The sequence below is a fragment of the Palaemon carinicauda genome, chromosome 33 (assembly GCF_036898095.1).
Source record: "Palaemon carinicauda isolate YSFRI2023 chromosome 33, ASM3689809v2, whole genome shotgun sequence".
NCBI classification, from domain to species: domain Eukaryota; kingdom Metazoa; phylum Arthropoda; class Malacostraca; order Decapoda; family Palaemonidae; genus Palaemon; species Palaemon carinicauda.
In genome coordinates this window covers 19,474,148-19,488,915 of record NC_090757.1, presented here as the reverse complement: position 1 = coordinate 19,488,915, position 14,768 = coordinate 19,474,148, and the positions used below count along the sequence as shown (strand labels likewise).

The window sequence follows — 14,768 nt, the reverse complement described above, 5'->3', positions numbered from 1 at the left end:
CATAGAATCATTGTAAAGTGGAATATCATTGTGCATTAGCACTCATCGCAGTAAGACAAAGCCACATCTCCACGGTGATGTAAAACGAGAATGAAGAGAATGGTTCATTGCCACATTTCTCGCTTTCAGTCTGATGCACAATGCTTAGAACCCCATTAAATACAGTGCATCACTGGAAGATATTTTACTGAAAACAGGGGTTTAAAGGCCGCTCATGAATGGCAGAGGCAAGGGGCAGTGACAGTGCCCTATCAAGCAGGACACTGTCCTAGATACTGACTTAATTACATATGATCAGCGCCCAAGCTAGGACCAAACAGGGCCAGGCAATGGCTGCTGACGACTCAGCAGATAGACCTACAGGCTCACCCCCCCCCCATCCTTAGCTCTCAAGGATGGTGAGGTTGCAGCGACCAAAGGAACTAATGAGTTTGAGCGGGACTCGAACCCCAGTCTGGAAATCACCAGGCAAGGGCGCTACCAGCAGGCCACCACATTTCATTTGAACTATAGTCCATTTCTCTTGTCTAACCAATCAGCGACCAGGAAACTTTTCCGACCTAAAAGGGCACCGTTGCGAGTCGGTGCAAATATGATTCGCTAAAAGAAATGGACTATAGGAAGAAGCCTCGTTCCCCAACTTTTGAACAATTGATACCAACAGTTCATTCTTTTCGGGACTCAAATAAGAAATTGAGGTACTGATTCATTTGGACATTTTCAACCTGAAAGAAAAGAGTTTTGAATGGCAGAGTTCAGTACTTTGTAGAAATCTTTTTTTTTAACAAAGATTTTTACGTTTTTCCAGTTACGTCTGTTCTAATTCACGCTGTTCTTCGCAGTCCATTATTCAACATTAAATCCTTAGAATAATTAATAAAAAGTTATAATTAACCTAATAAAGGAAATGGAATCGAAAATTTGATGGAGTACAAACTGTTATTAAAACATTTGTAAGATTTTTCTGCGTATATCGTATGAAATGCTTTTACAAACGCTTATAAATTCTCGATCAGCTGTAGAGTTTTCTGAATTCATAATCATGGATGGGATTAAAGCTCTTAGGAGGCCAGAATGTTGTTTAAGTGAGCTTAAGGTGCCACGATTTACGACCTTGTAAAGGTTGTATAGAGCTCTGAACAAACTACGAAGGTTTTATAGTCTCAATTACTACTAAGTTTTAGAGGAACTGCCTGATATTATGGATCAAAAAACCTTAAATTATTCTAGGATTTTGATAGGCTATTAATCACACGATGTTTCAATAAGTCACTGAAACTTGGGGCCACTTATAGCAAGGGCTTTTTTCAGCTTAGTCTGGAAATACCAGATGAATCTTGACCTTAACTGGAAGGTCTTGATTGACATGTAAGAAACATATTATGAGACATGTTTGAAAAATAATAACCTTTGAGATATTAAAGCAGCCTTTTCTATATTTCACCACATGCGATTGCTGGGAATTTTCTATTTAAATTCCCTGTTCATTTTTCTGTATACAAGAAGTAAAATCAGACTAACAAAGCCCATTTAGTATCCATTCCAAAAAGAATCATTGTAAAGTGGAATATCATTGTGCTTTAGCTCTCGTCGCAGGAAGACAAAGCCACGTCTCCAGCGTGATGTAAAACGAGAATGAAGAGAATGATTCATTGCCTCATCCCTCGCTTTTACTGTAATGCACAATGCTTGGTATCCCATGTAGTACAGTCACTCATATAAGTTGATGGATGTCCGGGTGTTTGAGAGAGATTTCCATTTGACCTCTTTCTGGACGACAGGTGTCTCGGAGCGCGAAACCAGTCAAATCTTTGACTGGCTTAAGCGCTACAAGACACCTGTTGTCCAGAAAGGGGCGAAATACAAATCTCTCACAAACACCCGGACATCCATCAACTTATATGAGTGACTGTACAATGCACCACTGGAAGATATTGTACTGGAAGCAGGGGTACCCACATTTCAATTGAGCTACTAAGAAACATTCGTTTCCAAACTTTTGAACAGTAGATACCAACAGTTCATTCTTTTCGACCCTCAAATAAGAAATTGAGGTACAGGTACATTTTGACGTTTTCAAACTGAAAAAAAAAAAGTTCAGTCCTTTGTAGGAATCTTTTGATTTTTCTTCAATTTTTTTTTTCTTTCTTTTTTTTTTTGCGTTTGTTACTACAGTAGTTACATCATTACAGTTCTAATAGACGCTGTTCTCTGCAGTCCATTATTCAAAATTAAATCCTTAAAATAAGCAATAAAAGGTTATAATGTTATAATTATTTTACCTAAGTAAATAGATTCGGAAAATTGTTGGAGTACAAACTGTTATTCAATAATTTGTAAGAGATTTTTCTGTGTATTGTATAAAATGCTTTTACAAACGTTTATAAATTCAAGATCAGCTGTAGAGCTTTCTGAATTCCTAACCGTGGATGGGATTAAAGTTCCTGGGAGGTCAGAGTGTTGTTTAAGTGAGCTTACGCTGTCACGATTTACGACCTTGTAAAGGTTGCATTGAGCTCTGAATAAAATACGAGGGTCTTATGGTCTAAATAACTACTGAGTTTAGATGAGCTGCCGGGTATCTTGAATTCAAAAACCTTAAAATATCCTAGAATATTGACAGGCTGATTGATCACGCAATGTTTTATATATATATATATATATATATATATATATATATATATATATATATATATATATATATATGTATATATATATATATATATATATATATTTATATATAAATATATATATATATATATATATATATATATATATATATATATATATATATATATATATATATTTAATCTGGAAATACTAGATGAATCTTGACCTTAAACACAACTGAAAAGTCTTAATTGACACTTCGTATTTTATGTAAGAAACATATGAAATATGTTTGAAAAAAGAAAAACCTTTGAAATACTAAACAGCCTTTTCTATATTTCACATGCGAATACTGTGAATTGTCTAGTATTATACGTCGATATTATCCTGAAATATTCTACCAATTAAAATAATATTTAGCACTAATATTCTTCACGATGTTAGTGCCACATATCGTCACCCTCATAAACTAACTGCCTAAGTCATTTTCTCCACTTGTTGGGAAATAAAAAAGAAAACCTCATTTCCTAATTCTTTATATCATTGTGTTGAGCTTCAATTAACAAATTCTTATTCGCAAATTCTTCTATTAAGAATTTGAATTGAAACTTAAGACAATGATATAAAGAATTAGGAAATGAGAAGGTTTCTTTTTGATTTCCCAACAAGTGGAGAAAATGACTTAGGCAGTTAGTTTATGAGGGTGACGATGTATAAAGATATCTAGACATAAAGTTCTACTCCATATGGGGATCGAACGCTACCAATCATAAAATCAGAGGTCGTAAAAGCAGATGAATGGGTGGTGAATTACCTATAGTCAATTTCTTTTAGCGATGCAGATTTGCACCGACTCGCAGCGATGCCCTTTTAGCTCGGAAAAGTTTCCTGATCGCTGATTGGTTGGACGAGATAATTCTAACCAATCAGCGATCAGGAAAATTTTCCGAGCTAAAAGGGCACCTCTGCGAGTCGATGCAAATCTGCCTCGATAAAAGAAACTGACTATAGTCTTTCGTTTGAAGAGACCAGGGATCAAACCCAATGTAAGGTAGAAATTTTATATGTTGGTAACGACATTAGACTGATTTGTCATCACATCCGATTATAGAATATAATAGATGAGATTATATGAAAGTATAGGACTATTTGAATAACAATTAAACCTTGCTTTTTTAAAGTTTTCTACTTAATATGGTTTATAAGTTAAACTCAGATAATTGCCTGTATTACCTGTATTATGATGAGATTCATTTTGCCTAATCATATTGCTTCCCATTAATTTAGCTTACATTTAAGTTGAATGACCTGCAATTTGGTAGAATTATAATTCATCATAAATGACGCATTCTGATAATTAGATTTTTATCTGTATCTGTGATTTTTTTACGGAATAACTTTTTTTTTCATATAATTATAATTTCCATTTTATTTTTCAGGCATTGGGGCTCGCATGATCACTTGCATGATGTCACTGGTGACTGCAGCTATCTTCCACGAGAGTGCCTATCGCTCAGTGCCTCCTGCTGCTTATACCATGGTAAGCATCTTTCAATGGGCTTCTGTGGTTCTCGGTTGCCCAAAGGCAAGAGCCCAAGTCTTACACAAGGTAAGGCAATCTATACAGACAGACAGACAGCTGGGCGGCGGCTGTAAACACCATATTTGCTCCCTCTTGTATCGGGCTAGTAAATTAGTTGGTAAATTGCTCTCTCTCTCTCTCTCTCTCTCTCTCTCTCTCTCTCTCTCTCTCTCTCTCTCTCTCTCTCTCTCTCAACAGTAGCCATTGCCTGGCCATCCTTGGTCCTAGCTTGGGTGGAGAGGGGGCTTGAGTGCTGATCATATGTACTGTATGTATATATGGTCAGTTTCTAAGGCATTGTTCAGCTTGATAGGGTGGCGTCACTGTCCCTTGCATCTGCCATTCATGAGTGGCCTTTAAACGTTTAAATGCTAAAAAATGGGAAAGTTTGAAGAATCGTGTTGTGCAATCTTTTTTTATGGTTAAATTCACACTACCATAACAGTAAGAAATTAACAGCCTTTGAATTGTTTTTAAAGCCTTGAAATTAGAGTTAAATTCGTGGGTTTTACGAAGGCATTAGAATTAAAAGACGTTCAAAGTGTCACAAAAATTGGTTTTGCATGCTAAAATAGGTGAAAGTTGAAGAGTCGTAATTTACTATCATTATTAAAGGTCAAATGCACAAAATCATAACAGTAAGAAATTATCAGACTGATTTATTCTCAAAAGTCTTTAAAGTCGAGATAATCCATGCGTTTTACGAAGGCACTGCATTACAAAAGACATTCAAAGTGACCTAAGTGACCAAATACTCAATTTCACTTCAGGCCCTGGAGGTGTTCACCGGAACCTGCCTCACCTTCATCTTCATCGCCGCTGTTGAGAGCGTCGTCGTGGATGTTCTGGCTCACCTACCCACTAAAGGAAGGCGGTCCACACCTTCCCCACACACGTCTTTCGCTCTGGAGGTTTGTGGGACTGACAAGTTATTTCTGGTGGGATTTGGAAACTTGCATGTTCTCATATATGAGAAATTTTCTTTGTAATTTAAGTGAATATATATATATATATATATATATATATATATATATATATATATATATACATATATATATATATATATATATATATATATATATATATATATATATATATATATATATATGATAAATTTTTTTGCACATTTAAACGTGTTTTTTTCATATTTCAAATAAGTCATATATCTTAATACATTAAAGTCTGGATTCTCTTAACGGCCTCGGGATCAGAGCCCCAGGCGGAATCACCCAAAGACTATAGTATCAGACCGGCCGGGATTTGGACCCTGGCCCAGGATACCTGTATGCCAGTGACCATCTTCGTGGCTGAATGGTATGGTCACTGGCATACAGATATCCTGGACCAGGGCTCAAATCCCGGCCGGTCTAAGACTATAGTCTTTGGGTGATTCCGCCTGGGGCTCTGATCCCGAGGTCGTTAAGAGAATCCAGACTTTAATGTATTGATATATATATGGCTTATTTGAAATATATGTATATATATATATATATATATATATATATAGAGGCTATATATATATATATATATATATATATATATATATATATATATATATATATATATATATATATATATATATATATATGTAATGTAAAATATACAGAAACCGCTTTTTTAACTCCATTTAAAATTCATAAGTTCATAAGCCATTCTGCGTTCATAAACAATTCATTTTTCATGTAATATAATGATTCAATTTGCTTTATTTTGTGTTTATGATAGTCAGAAACCTTTACGATAGATCAATTAAAAATTGTCAACAATATCCATCTCGGTCACAAATGATGCAATGTACGTTGGGGTCTTTGTAGTTGGTTGAGACAGATCTGGTGTAAAGTTCCAAAAGTTATAAGACTGAAAAACCACATTTTAAAATGGAAACAAACACAAGAACACCACCTCACCTAAGATCCCCCCCCCCCACCTAACCTAACATAGGAGCGGTATCCTTACCTACTTAGCTTCTTGGGGTGGGGAGATCTTCCCCTTGCAAACCCCCTCTTTAGATCGCAGTATCCTTATCTTACCCTAAAAATTGCTTCCCAACGGGCTAAACTCCTAGTATTTAACACAAAGATAAACAACATTTTTTCCACAAAGAAAGTCGATTTGACAAAGTCATAGGAAAGTTTGCGACTTTCCCAACCAATTACATACTGTACACCCCTTTACATATAGCGTAATGAACCTATCTCCTTTTTTCCCCCCTTTGACCCCAATATTCACGAAACCTCCCATCTAATTCAGTTCTAAATTCGCAGCCCGACCTCACGGACGAGCGCCCTGGAGCCCGAGGACAGGTGGCGGCTCTTTGGCTGGACAGATGCTTTCGCGTGTTGTACCCAGCGGCTTTCCTGGCCTTTAATGCGGTCTACTGGGTCCTCTACAATTAGATAGATGTCTTCTGTCCTTGAGTGTGCTGGGTTGAGTCTGTAGTTGTTATACTTTCCTGCTTGAGAAGCGTCATTCGTTCTCCATAGAGTGGAGACAATGAGATTGGTGGTTGTTTTATTTCGTTAGTTGTGTAAGATACTTTTTTTCTTTATTATTACTGTTATTGTTATTATTATTATTAAATTGATTATTTTTATTATTATTATTATTATTATTATTAAATTGATTATTTTTATTATTATTATTATTAAATTGATTATTGTTAATATTATTATTACTATTATTATTATTATTATTTTTATTATTATTATTATTATTATTATTATTATTAGTTACTCTTATTAGCTTAAAACTGCCAAGTTTTCAAATACCATGATTTGACGAAGTAAGCTAAAACTATTATTGACAAATTCTAAAGGGTCATTTGAACTTCGACATTTATGATACTCCTTCCTGTAAATATCTGAAAAAAAAAACATTGCATTTTGTTCTTACACCGCTAAGCATAGAAGAAAATCTTCCAGTTTTCATTGTTTCGACATAACTACTCATAAATATTTGTCTTTTTCAAGTATCCAACACACCGGGTCAAGTAGAGGGTTAGTGTAAGTTACTTTTAAGGGTTCTCTGTACTGTATTCAATACAATAAAAATAATAATTTCGAGATTTGCTTGTTTTTGTATGAATTGTGTCTCATATTGGTTCACCATTCTGGTTTGTGTAAGAGTAAATTTATGTATAGTTTACCATATATTTCTTTTCTGCATTAGGTTGTTTTCCACTGTGTGTGTGCATCGGTGCGTTCGTGTTTGTGTTTAGCCTACCTGACTATACTCAATGCAGTGAGAAAGGACTGATTGGGGAAGGAACCAGGTTTGAAATGGATTCCCCCACTCCTGCCACGTCTCCACCGATCACCATCCTGCTCTCCATACACATCCTCCTTACAATGTTCCTCTTTCTCTCTTACTCTTTTTCTGTATAAATTAGTGTATTTCCAAAATTATTTCTCTCTCCTATTATTCTTTTCTAATCAGTACCTGTTCACATGGCGAGCTTGAAGCAGGAGAACTGTGCATCATTGAGTGAGTATCCTTGTGATTCGAAGTGAGTAGAGGAAACGTCTGGTATATGATCAGGGGAGGGTCCCCACCCATATGACATATTTTGGATTGGGGGTAACCTTTAGACAGAAATCTCTCCTTGAATTGTATCTCCTTGGTGGTGTGAAACAAAAGTTTGAGTAATTTCGAATTCAATTTTAGAATTGCACTTATTTATATAGAAATAGAGAGAGCCTTATTGCCTTACCTTATTCTTTGTTCGGGTTCCCCCAGGTCCCTCAGTGTGGGGCACCTCGTATATCCACCAGAGAGTTTCTAATGCATCTTCTCGTGTATTTTGCATCTTCCAGTCTTGGATGGTCTGGGATGCATCTTCTCGTGTATTTTGCATCTTCCAATCTTGGATGGTCTGGGATGCATCTTGGGTATTTATTGAGCTTATTCTTAAACACATCTACGCTTACTCCTGATATGTTTCTTAGATGAGCTGGCAGCGCATTAAATAGTCGCTGCATTATCGAGGCTGGTGCATAGTGGATTAATGTCCTGTATGCCTTCCTTAGTTTTCCTGGTATATTTTTGGGCACTATTAATCTACCTCGGCTTGCTCTTTATGATATTTTTAGCTTCACGATGTTTTCAGTAATTCCTTCGATTTGCTTCCATGCTTGTATTATCATGTAGGGTTCTCTTCTCCTTAAAAATTGCAGTTTTTCCCAGTAGTCAAGGTCCTTAACTTCTATTCTAGCAGTAAAGGACCTTTGTACACTCTCTCTTTGTGCAATATCCTTTTGGTAGTGTGGGTACCATATCACATTGCAGTACTCGAGTGTACTACGTACATAAGTTTTGTAAAGCATAATCATGTGTTCAGCTTTTCTTGTTTCAAAGTGTCTGAATAGCAGAGAGAGAGAGAGAGAGAGAGAGAGAGAGAGAGAGAGAGAGAGAGAGAGAGAGAGAGAGAAGGGGGCTAAGCTGGAGCTGGGTTGGAGAAAGACAGCCTGGTGATCTGTGGAGATATGGCAAAGTGGGGAAATCCGTTTAAAACCAGGTGTCCTCTCCGATCGACCCTTTATCGCTGCGTTGAATATAACTTAATTTCATACAAATGAATTATTCAATATAAAAGTAAGCGTTTTATCACAAGAATGAGTTTAATCGTCAGAAAAATTCCCACACTTCACTTCACTCCCACTCCCAGGTAGGCTTTCAGCCTGTCAGTGGAATCAGTTGTCTTCTCCACTCAATTCTGTTTTCAAAAATTCCCTCTCTTCTCAGCTGTTCAATTGTTGGCATGTTGTTCTTTGTCAAAATCTCTTCAATTCCATCCCTCCAGCGTTTACGTGGTCTACCTCTTGATCTCCTCCCACCAGGCGTCCAGTCCCATCTCTTCCTTGCAATTCTATTTCCATCCATTCTCATTAAATCTCCCAACCATCTCAGCTGTCCCTTCTCAATCTTGTTCAACATAGGAGATACCCCAACCATCCTTCTAAAATCTACATTTCTTATTTTATCTCTTCTTGTTTTGTGCATTATTGTTCTCAGGCTTTTCATCTCTGAAGCTTGGACTCTGCTCCTGTCTTTGATGGTCATTGTCCAGCTCTCTGATCCATATGTCATGATTGGTGTTAGTAATCCTTCAAATATGGTTTTCTTTACTTCTATAGGTACGTATGCATCTCTCCTAATTGGATAGAGTGCTCCACAGCATTTATTATATTTCTTTATTCGTTCAGTAATTTCTTCTTTGTTCTTATAGCCGTTGTCTGTAAACATAAACCCTAAATGCTTGAATGCGTCGGCATATTTTCAATTGCCTTTAAACCATAACAATGTAGAAATGTTTTGTTTACCAAGCGTTTCTTGGGAGTTGCTTTAGACCCCACTAGTATGGAACAATAAAGAAAGAAGAAATTGTGCCTTAACGTCAGTAACCGGCCGTTACCCATACCGTGAAGTGCTTATTTTCGGTTGTTACGTAACCAATCTAAGTTGTTTAATTTTAAGATATAATGGTTGATCAGTAATGAAAATTATTAGCTGGAGAATCTTTCAAAGCCGTCTGATAAAGAAAAGAACAAAATAATTAAATGGAACATCGTACTTTGATGAATTTCAGTTGCTTAAAGGAAGAAAGATTGTGATAACGAACCACCTGTAATGAAAGAAAACAACAAACAGGCTCTTGTGTTCTATGCTTAATATATTTCGGTATTCTGTTAAACTATTTTTGTAAGATGTGGATGTCTTGGTTAAAAGAATTTACCAAGTTTTAAATTTGTTATAACACGAAAAACAGTTTTTTTTGTGTGTGTGGGTTCCATGCTTAATATATTTAGGTGTTCCGTGAAACTATTTTTGTAAGATGTGGATGTCTTGGTTAAAAGAATTTACCAAGTTTTAAATTTGTTATAACACGAAAAACAGTTTTTGTGTGTGTGTTCCATGCTTAATATATCTAGGTGTTCTGTGAAACTATTTTTGTAAGATGTGGATGTCTTGGTTAAAAGAATTTACCAAGTTTTTAATTTGTTATAACACGAAAATATTTTTTTTTTGTGCTTGTGTTCCATGCTTAATATCTAGGTGTTCTGTGAAACTTTTTTTGTAAGGTGTTGATGTCTTGGTTAAAAGAATTTACCAAGTTTTTAAATAGTTATAACGAAAAAATAGTTTATTTTGTGTTTCATACTTAATATGTTTAGGTATTCCGTGAAACTGTTTTTGTAAGATGTGGGTGTCATACTTAAAAGAATTTGCTAAGTGCTTCAGATAAGTGTTGTCTCTCTTTTTCCATATTCATACCACAACAAATGCAAAACTTTTAGACAAGGCACTAAAAGAGTTGGAAGACCCAGGCCTACATGGCTGGAGACTATGAAGCCTGAAATAGCAGATGACGATTGGAGAAGTATTGTATTATAAGCTCAAGATAATGTGACGGGCCGAGAGAGGGTTGTGAACTCAAAGGCAGGATGCAATCAACTGAGTTATATTATTAAAGAACACTCTCCTTTATATACAAAACCTCAAGGCAACAGGAAAATACATGTTCCAGAAATGACAATGTTACAAGGCGACACATAGACATGTTTGTTCTGGTTCTTTTTAGTGCGAGGGAAGAGCGCAGATACAAGCATAATATGTACAAAATAATTTATGTACGATCGTGTGACACGGTTGGTACAATAGAGACGACTGGGGAAATGTAACCGAGGCCTTTGCGTCAATAGGCGTAGGAGGTGGTGATGATGATCAGATAAGCGTAAGTGATCAGCTTCGCATCAAGAAAGCCAAGAATAACAGTATGTGAACATTTGGACTAAGGAGAGTTTGATTTCTCATGAATGACCAGAATTAAAAGACTTTGTAATTACTTGGTTTTCGAGATGATCATCAAGTCCTAATTAATGCATAGAAACATTTTTGACTCGATGAAAACTACTACCAAATTCAGTGACAGAATTCCTTCATTGAAAGAGAAAGATTGACACTTTGGACTGGCTAACTTGGAACTAAATCACTCTTACAACTAATATGAAAAACTGACCGACATATCTTCCACAGAAAAGAGAAAACGTAGAATTCCATGGTAAGTATAGTGCGTTATTTTGTGTTTTGTTTAGATATTGATCATATCCTATGTTATTGGTAAACATTTATTGAGAATCTGCTGAAAAGGACCGCGGACTGCTTACGTTAAGCAACTTCTCACAGTACGGGCCTTGTGTGAGTACAGTATGTATGTGTATATAAATGTATGTATATATTTATATATATATATATATATAGATATATATATATATATATATATATATGTATATGCTTGTATATATATATATATATATATATATATTTCAAATAAGCCATATATATTAATACATTGAAGTTTGGATTCTCTTACGATACCATAAACATAGCATACATATACATTTACAGGGTTTGGTTTGGTTCATAATTTTTTCTCTTCTTAAGTACGTCGAATACATATTAAAAAATACCGTTTCTTTTTAGTTTAATCATTCTATAAATCAGTATATGAGGAATGCGAATAATATTTTTGTTATTGGGGTGAATTTTGGAAATTCTCACAAGCATTTTATCACAGTCTATTCTGTCTTCTTACTTCAAAGTCTTCATTTTGCCAGGAAGACTTAACTAGGAAATGCTCTTACTCTGTATCGGCCAGATATTTTCATCCTTCATGTTTTATGTATCTAAATCTTTTAGTCGAGTATTAACCAAAGCTAAAATATCTATCACTGACATTTAACAGTATAACTCTGGTCCAGAACATTTCTAAACAAATATATATATGAACAACTATCTTGTTCTAGTTGGCAAAGGAAGATTTGCATATGAAATAGAGAATGTGTGAACACTGACGACCAAAAAAAAGAAGGGAAATGAAAATGAATAGGTTATGAATTGTTAGAACAAAGATATGACAGTTCTTCAGTATTTTTGTTATTAAGATGTAATATATATATACGAGCTACTGGGATAAAAGTATTATGGGAAATGTTTTCTATTTATACCTTTGCACTCGCAATGAAATTGAATGTGCTGATAAAAACTGTTAGGGGATATGAATTCGCCTATACGCGCCCATATACTGATAAATAGTATATATATATATATATATATACACATATATATTATATATATATATATATATATATATATATATATATATTATATATATATATACTGTATATATATACACATATATATACTATATATATATATGTGTGTGTGTGTGTATGTATATATATATACTATATGTATATATATACAATATATATATATATATATATATATACTATATGTATATATATACAATATATATATATATATATATATATACAGGTATACGTATATATGTATATTTATTGATATATACACATCCCGTATTGTATATATGTGTATGTAGATGTATAGATTATATATATATATATATATATACATATATGTGTGTGTGTGTGTATTTTATGTATATATACATAAACAAACAACAAATGCAGCCGTTTCTAGTGCACTGTAGGACAAACGCCTTAGACATGTCTTTATCCATGTCTGAGGTTTGGCCATTTCATCACGTTGGCCATTGCGAATTTGTGATGGAGAGAGACTTTTGTCTGATCACTCACAGCAAATCAACCATGTATGGGTGGCCCTGACTAGTACAGCTTTGCTGATGATGGTGATACGTAAACACTTTCACAAAGAAAGACAGTGAACAGACGCGAGTCGAAGGACGTGTTTTAAAAGTTTTTAAAGGCTGCTCATGAATGCCAGAGGCAAGGGACAGTAACACTGTCTTAATACGCAGGACAATGCCATAGAGACTGGCCATATATACATATGATTAGCACCCAAGCTAGGACCAAGGAGGGCCAGGCAATGGCTGCTGATTACTCAGTAGATAGACCTATAGGCTCCCCCCCCCCCCAAACCCCTTATCCTTAGCTCACAAGAATGGTAAGGTTGCAGCGACCAAAGGATCGAATGAGTTTGAGATGGACTAGAACCCCAGTCTGACGATCACCAGGCAAGGACGTTACCAATAGGCCACCACAACCAAGAGGTCTCTTCTGTAGTGGTCGGGTAATGGCTAATGAGATATATATATATATATATATATATATTTTATATATATATATATATATATATACACATGTGTGTGAACGTATGGCTATGTTAGTATATGATCACAACAGATGTAAAGACCATCCTAATGCTGTAGGTGCCATTACGCAGTATGGTTTATTCATGATACATTATCGGGAACCTCCCTAGCTTTATGTACTCTATAAAGCGACTTTCTGTTCAGCAGGTTTCCATGGCAAACTAAAACTCCCTTTGCTTATCAAACGAGGTTCAATTGACGAAGTATGGTTAATATGTTCAACTCACTGTGCTTTATACTCTCGGGTAATTGTTTCGAGTTTAATACTATTTGAAATATGAAATGAAACAAATTTTTTCCCACAATTAATTTTTACTCGATGAAAACCTTGTGTATGGCATCAATATTCGAATATTGACAATAAATTTTTACAAGTTAAAATATTCCTCCATTTTAAATTTATTGATATGTACATTTTTATTCAAATTCGAGAATTGATAAATGAGAAATATTTTTTTTTTTTTTTCAAGAAGCAACTGAAGACTTTCTTGGTTAATGTGGATTTGACAATAGACTCCAGTCATGCAATGTGATATGCAAAATACCTAAGAATGCAGACGATAATCGGATTTTGTGGATCTTGTAGAGAGAAGGGTTCCCCTACGTGATGGGATCATGAAATCAGTCCTCAAGGAAAAGTAATGAAATCAATCAAGCAAATATAATAACACCTGTACGTAACTATGACGCTAGAAATGTGATTAATAATAATAATAATAATAATAATAATAATAATAATAATAGTAATTCCTATTATTATTATTATTATTATTATTATTATTATTATTATTATTATTATTATTATTATTATTATTATTATTATTATTATTACTTGCTAAGATACAACCCTAGTTGGAAAATCAGAATTTTATAAGCCCTAGGGTTCCGACAGGAAAAATAGCACAATGAGGAAAAGAAATAAGGAAACTACAAAAAAAAGTAATTAACAATTAATATAAAATATTTTGATAACAACATTGAAATAAACATTTCGTATATGAACTATAAAAACATCAAAATAACAAGAGGAAGAGAAATAAGATAGAATAGTGTACCCTCAAGCAAGAAATGTGATTAAGTATAATTAGTCATTGGCGAACTGTACCAACTATTAATCAAAGCAGGAGTTGATTTACGTGAGCCATTGAGACTGCGATCAACAGAAAACAAGAGGAAATGATTAGTTGAGGGAATCCTGTAATCATTCCAACTGGAACGTTATTCGCTTATTGGGAATTCGCATTGATATGCGAAAGGTGCGTCATTTGCCGAGTCATTCTCGTGAATGACTCAAGCCGTTTATTCAGCGCTGGAACTGAAGGATTCTGGAATTAAATGTAGGAAGGATTCCAATTGGAATCGTCGATTAAATGCTAAGAGGTGAATTCTTCAGTTACGTCTGTTGATGGGTCGGGATTAGGA

The 14,768-nt window shown here is 34.8% G+C and overlaps 1 protein-coding gene across 1 annotated transcript in view; it reads left to right on the top strand.

The window, feature by feature from the left end:
• LOC137626082 (glycine receptor subunit alpha-3-like) overlaps window positions 1-6,754 on the top strand; it is a 217,138-nt gene extending 210,384 nt beyond the window's left edge. Inside the window, exons 10-12 of the mRNA XM_068357165.1 lie at window positions 4,050-4,150; window positions 4,963-5,103; window positions 6,457-6,754. Coding sequence (XP_068213266.1) covers window positions 4,050-4,150; window positions 4,963-5,103; window positions 6,457-6,588 — 374 coding nt within the window. The 3' untranslated portion in view covers window positions 6,589-6,754. The remainder of the gene's footprint in view (window positions 1-4,049; window positions 4,151-4,962; window positions 5,104-6,456) is intronic.
• Window positions 6,755-14,768: the final 8,014 nt, after the last annotated feature.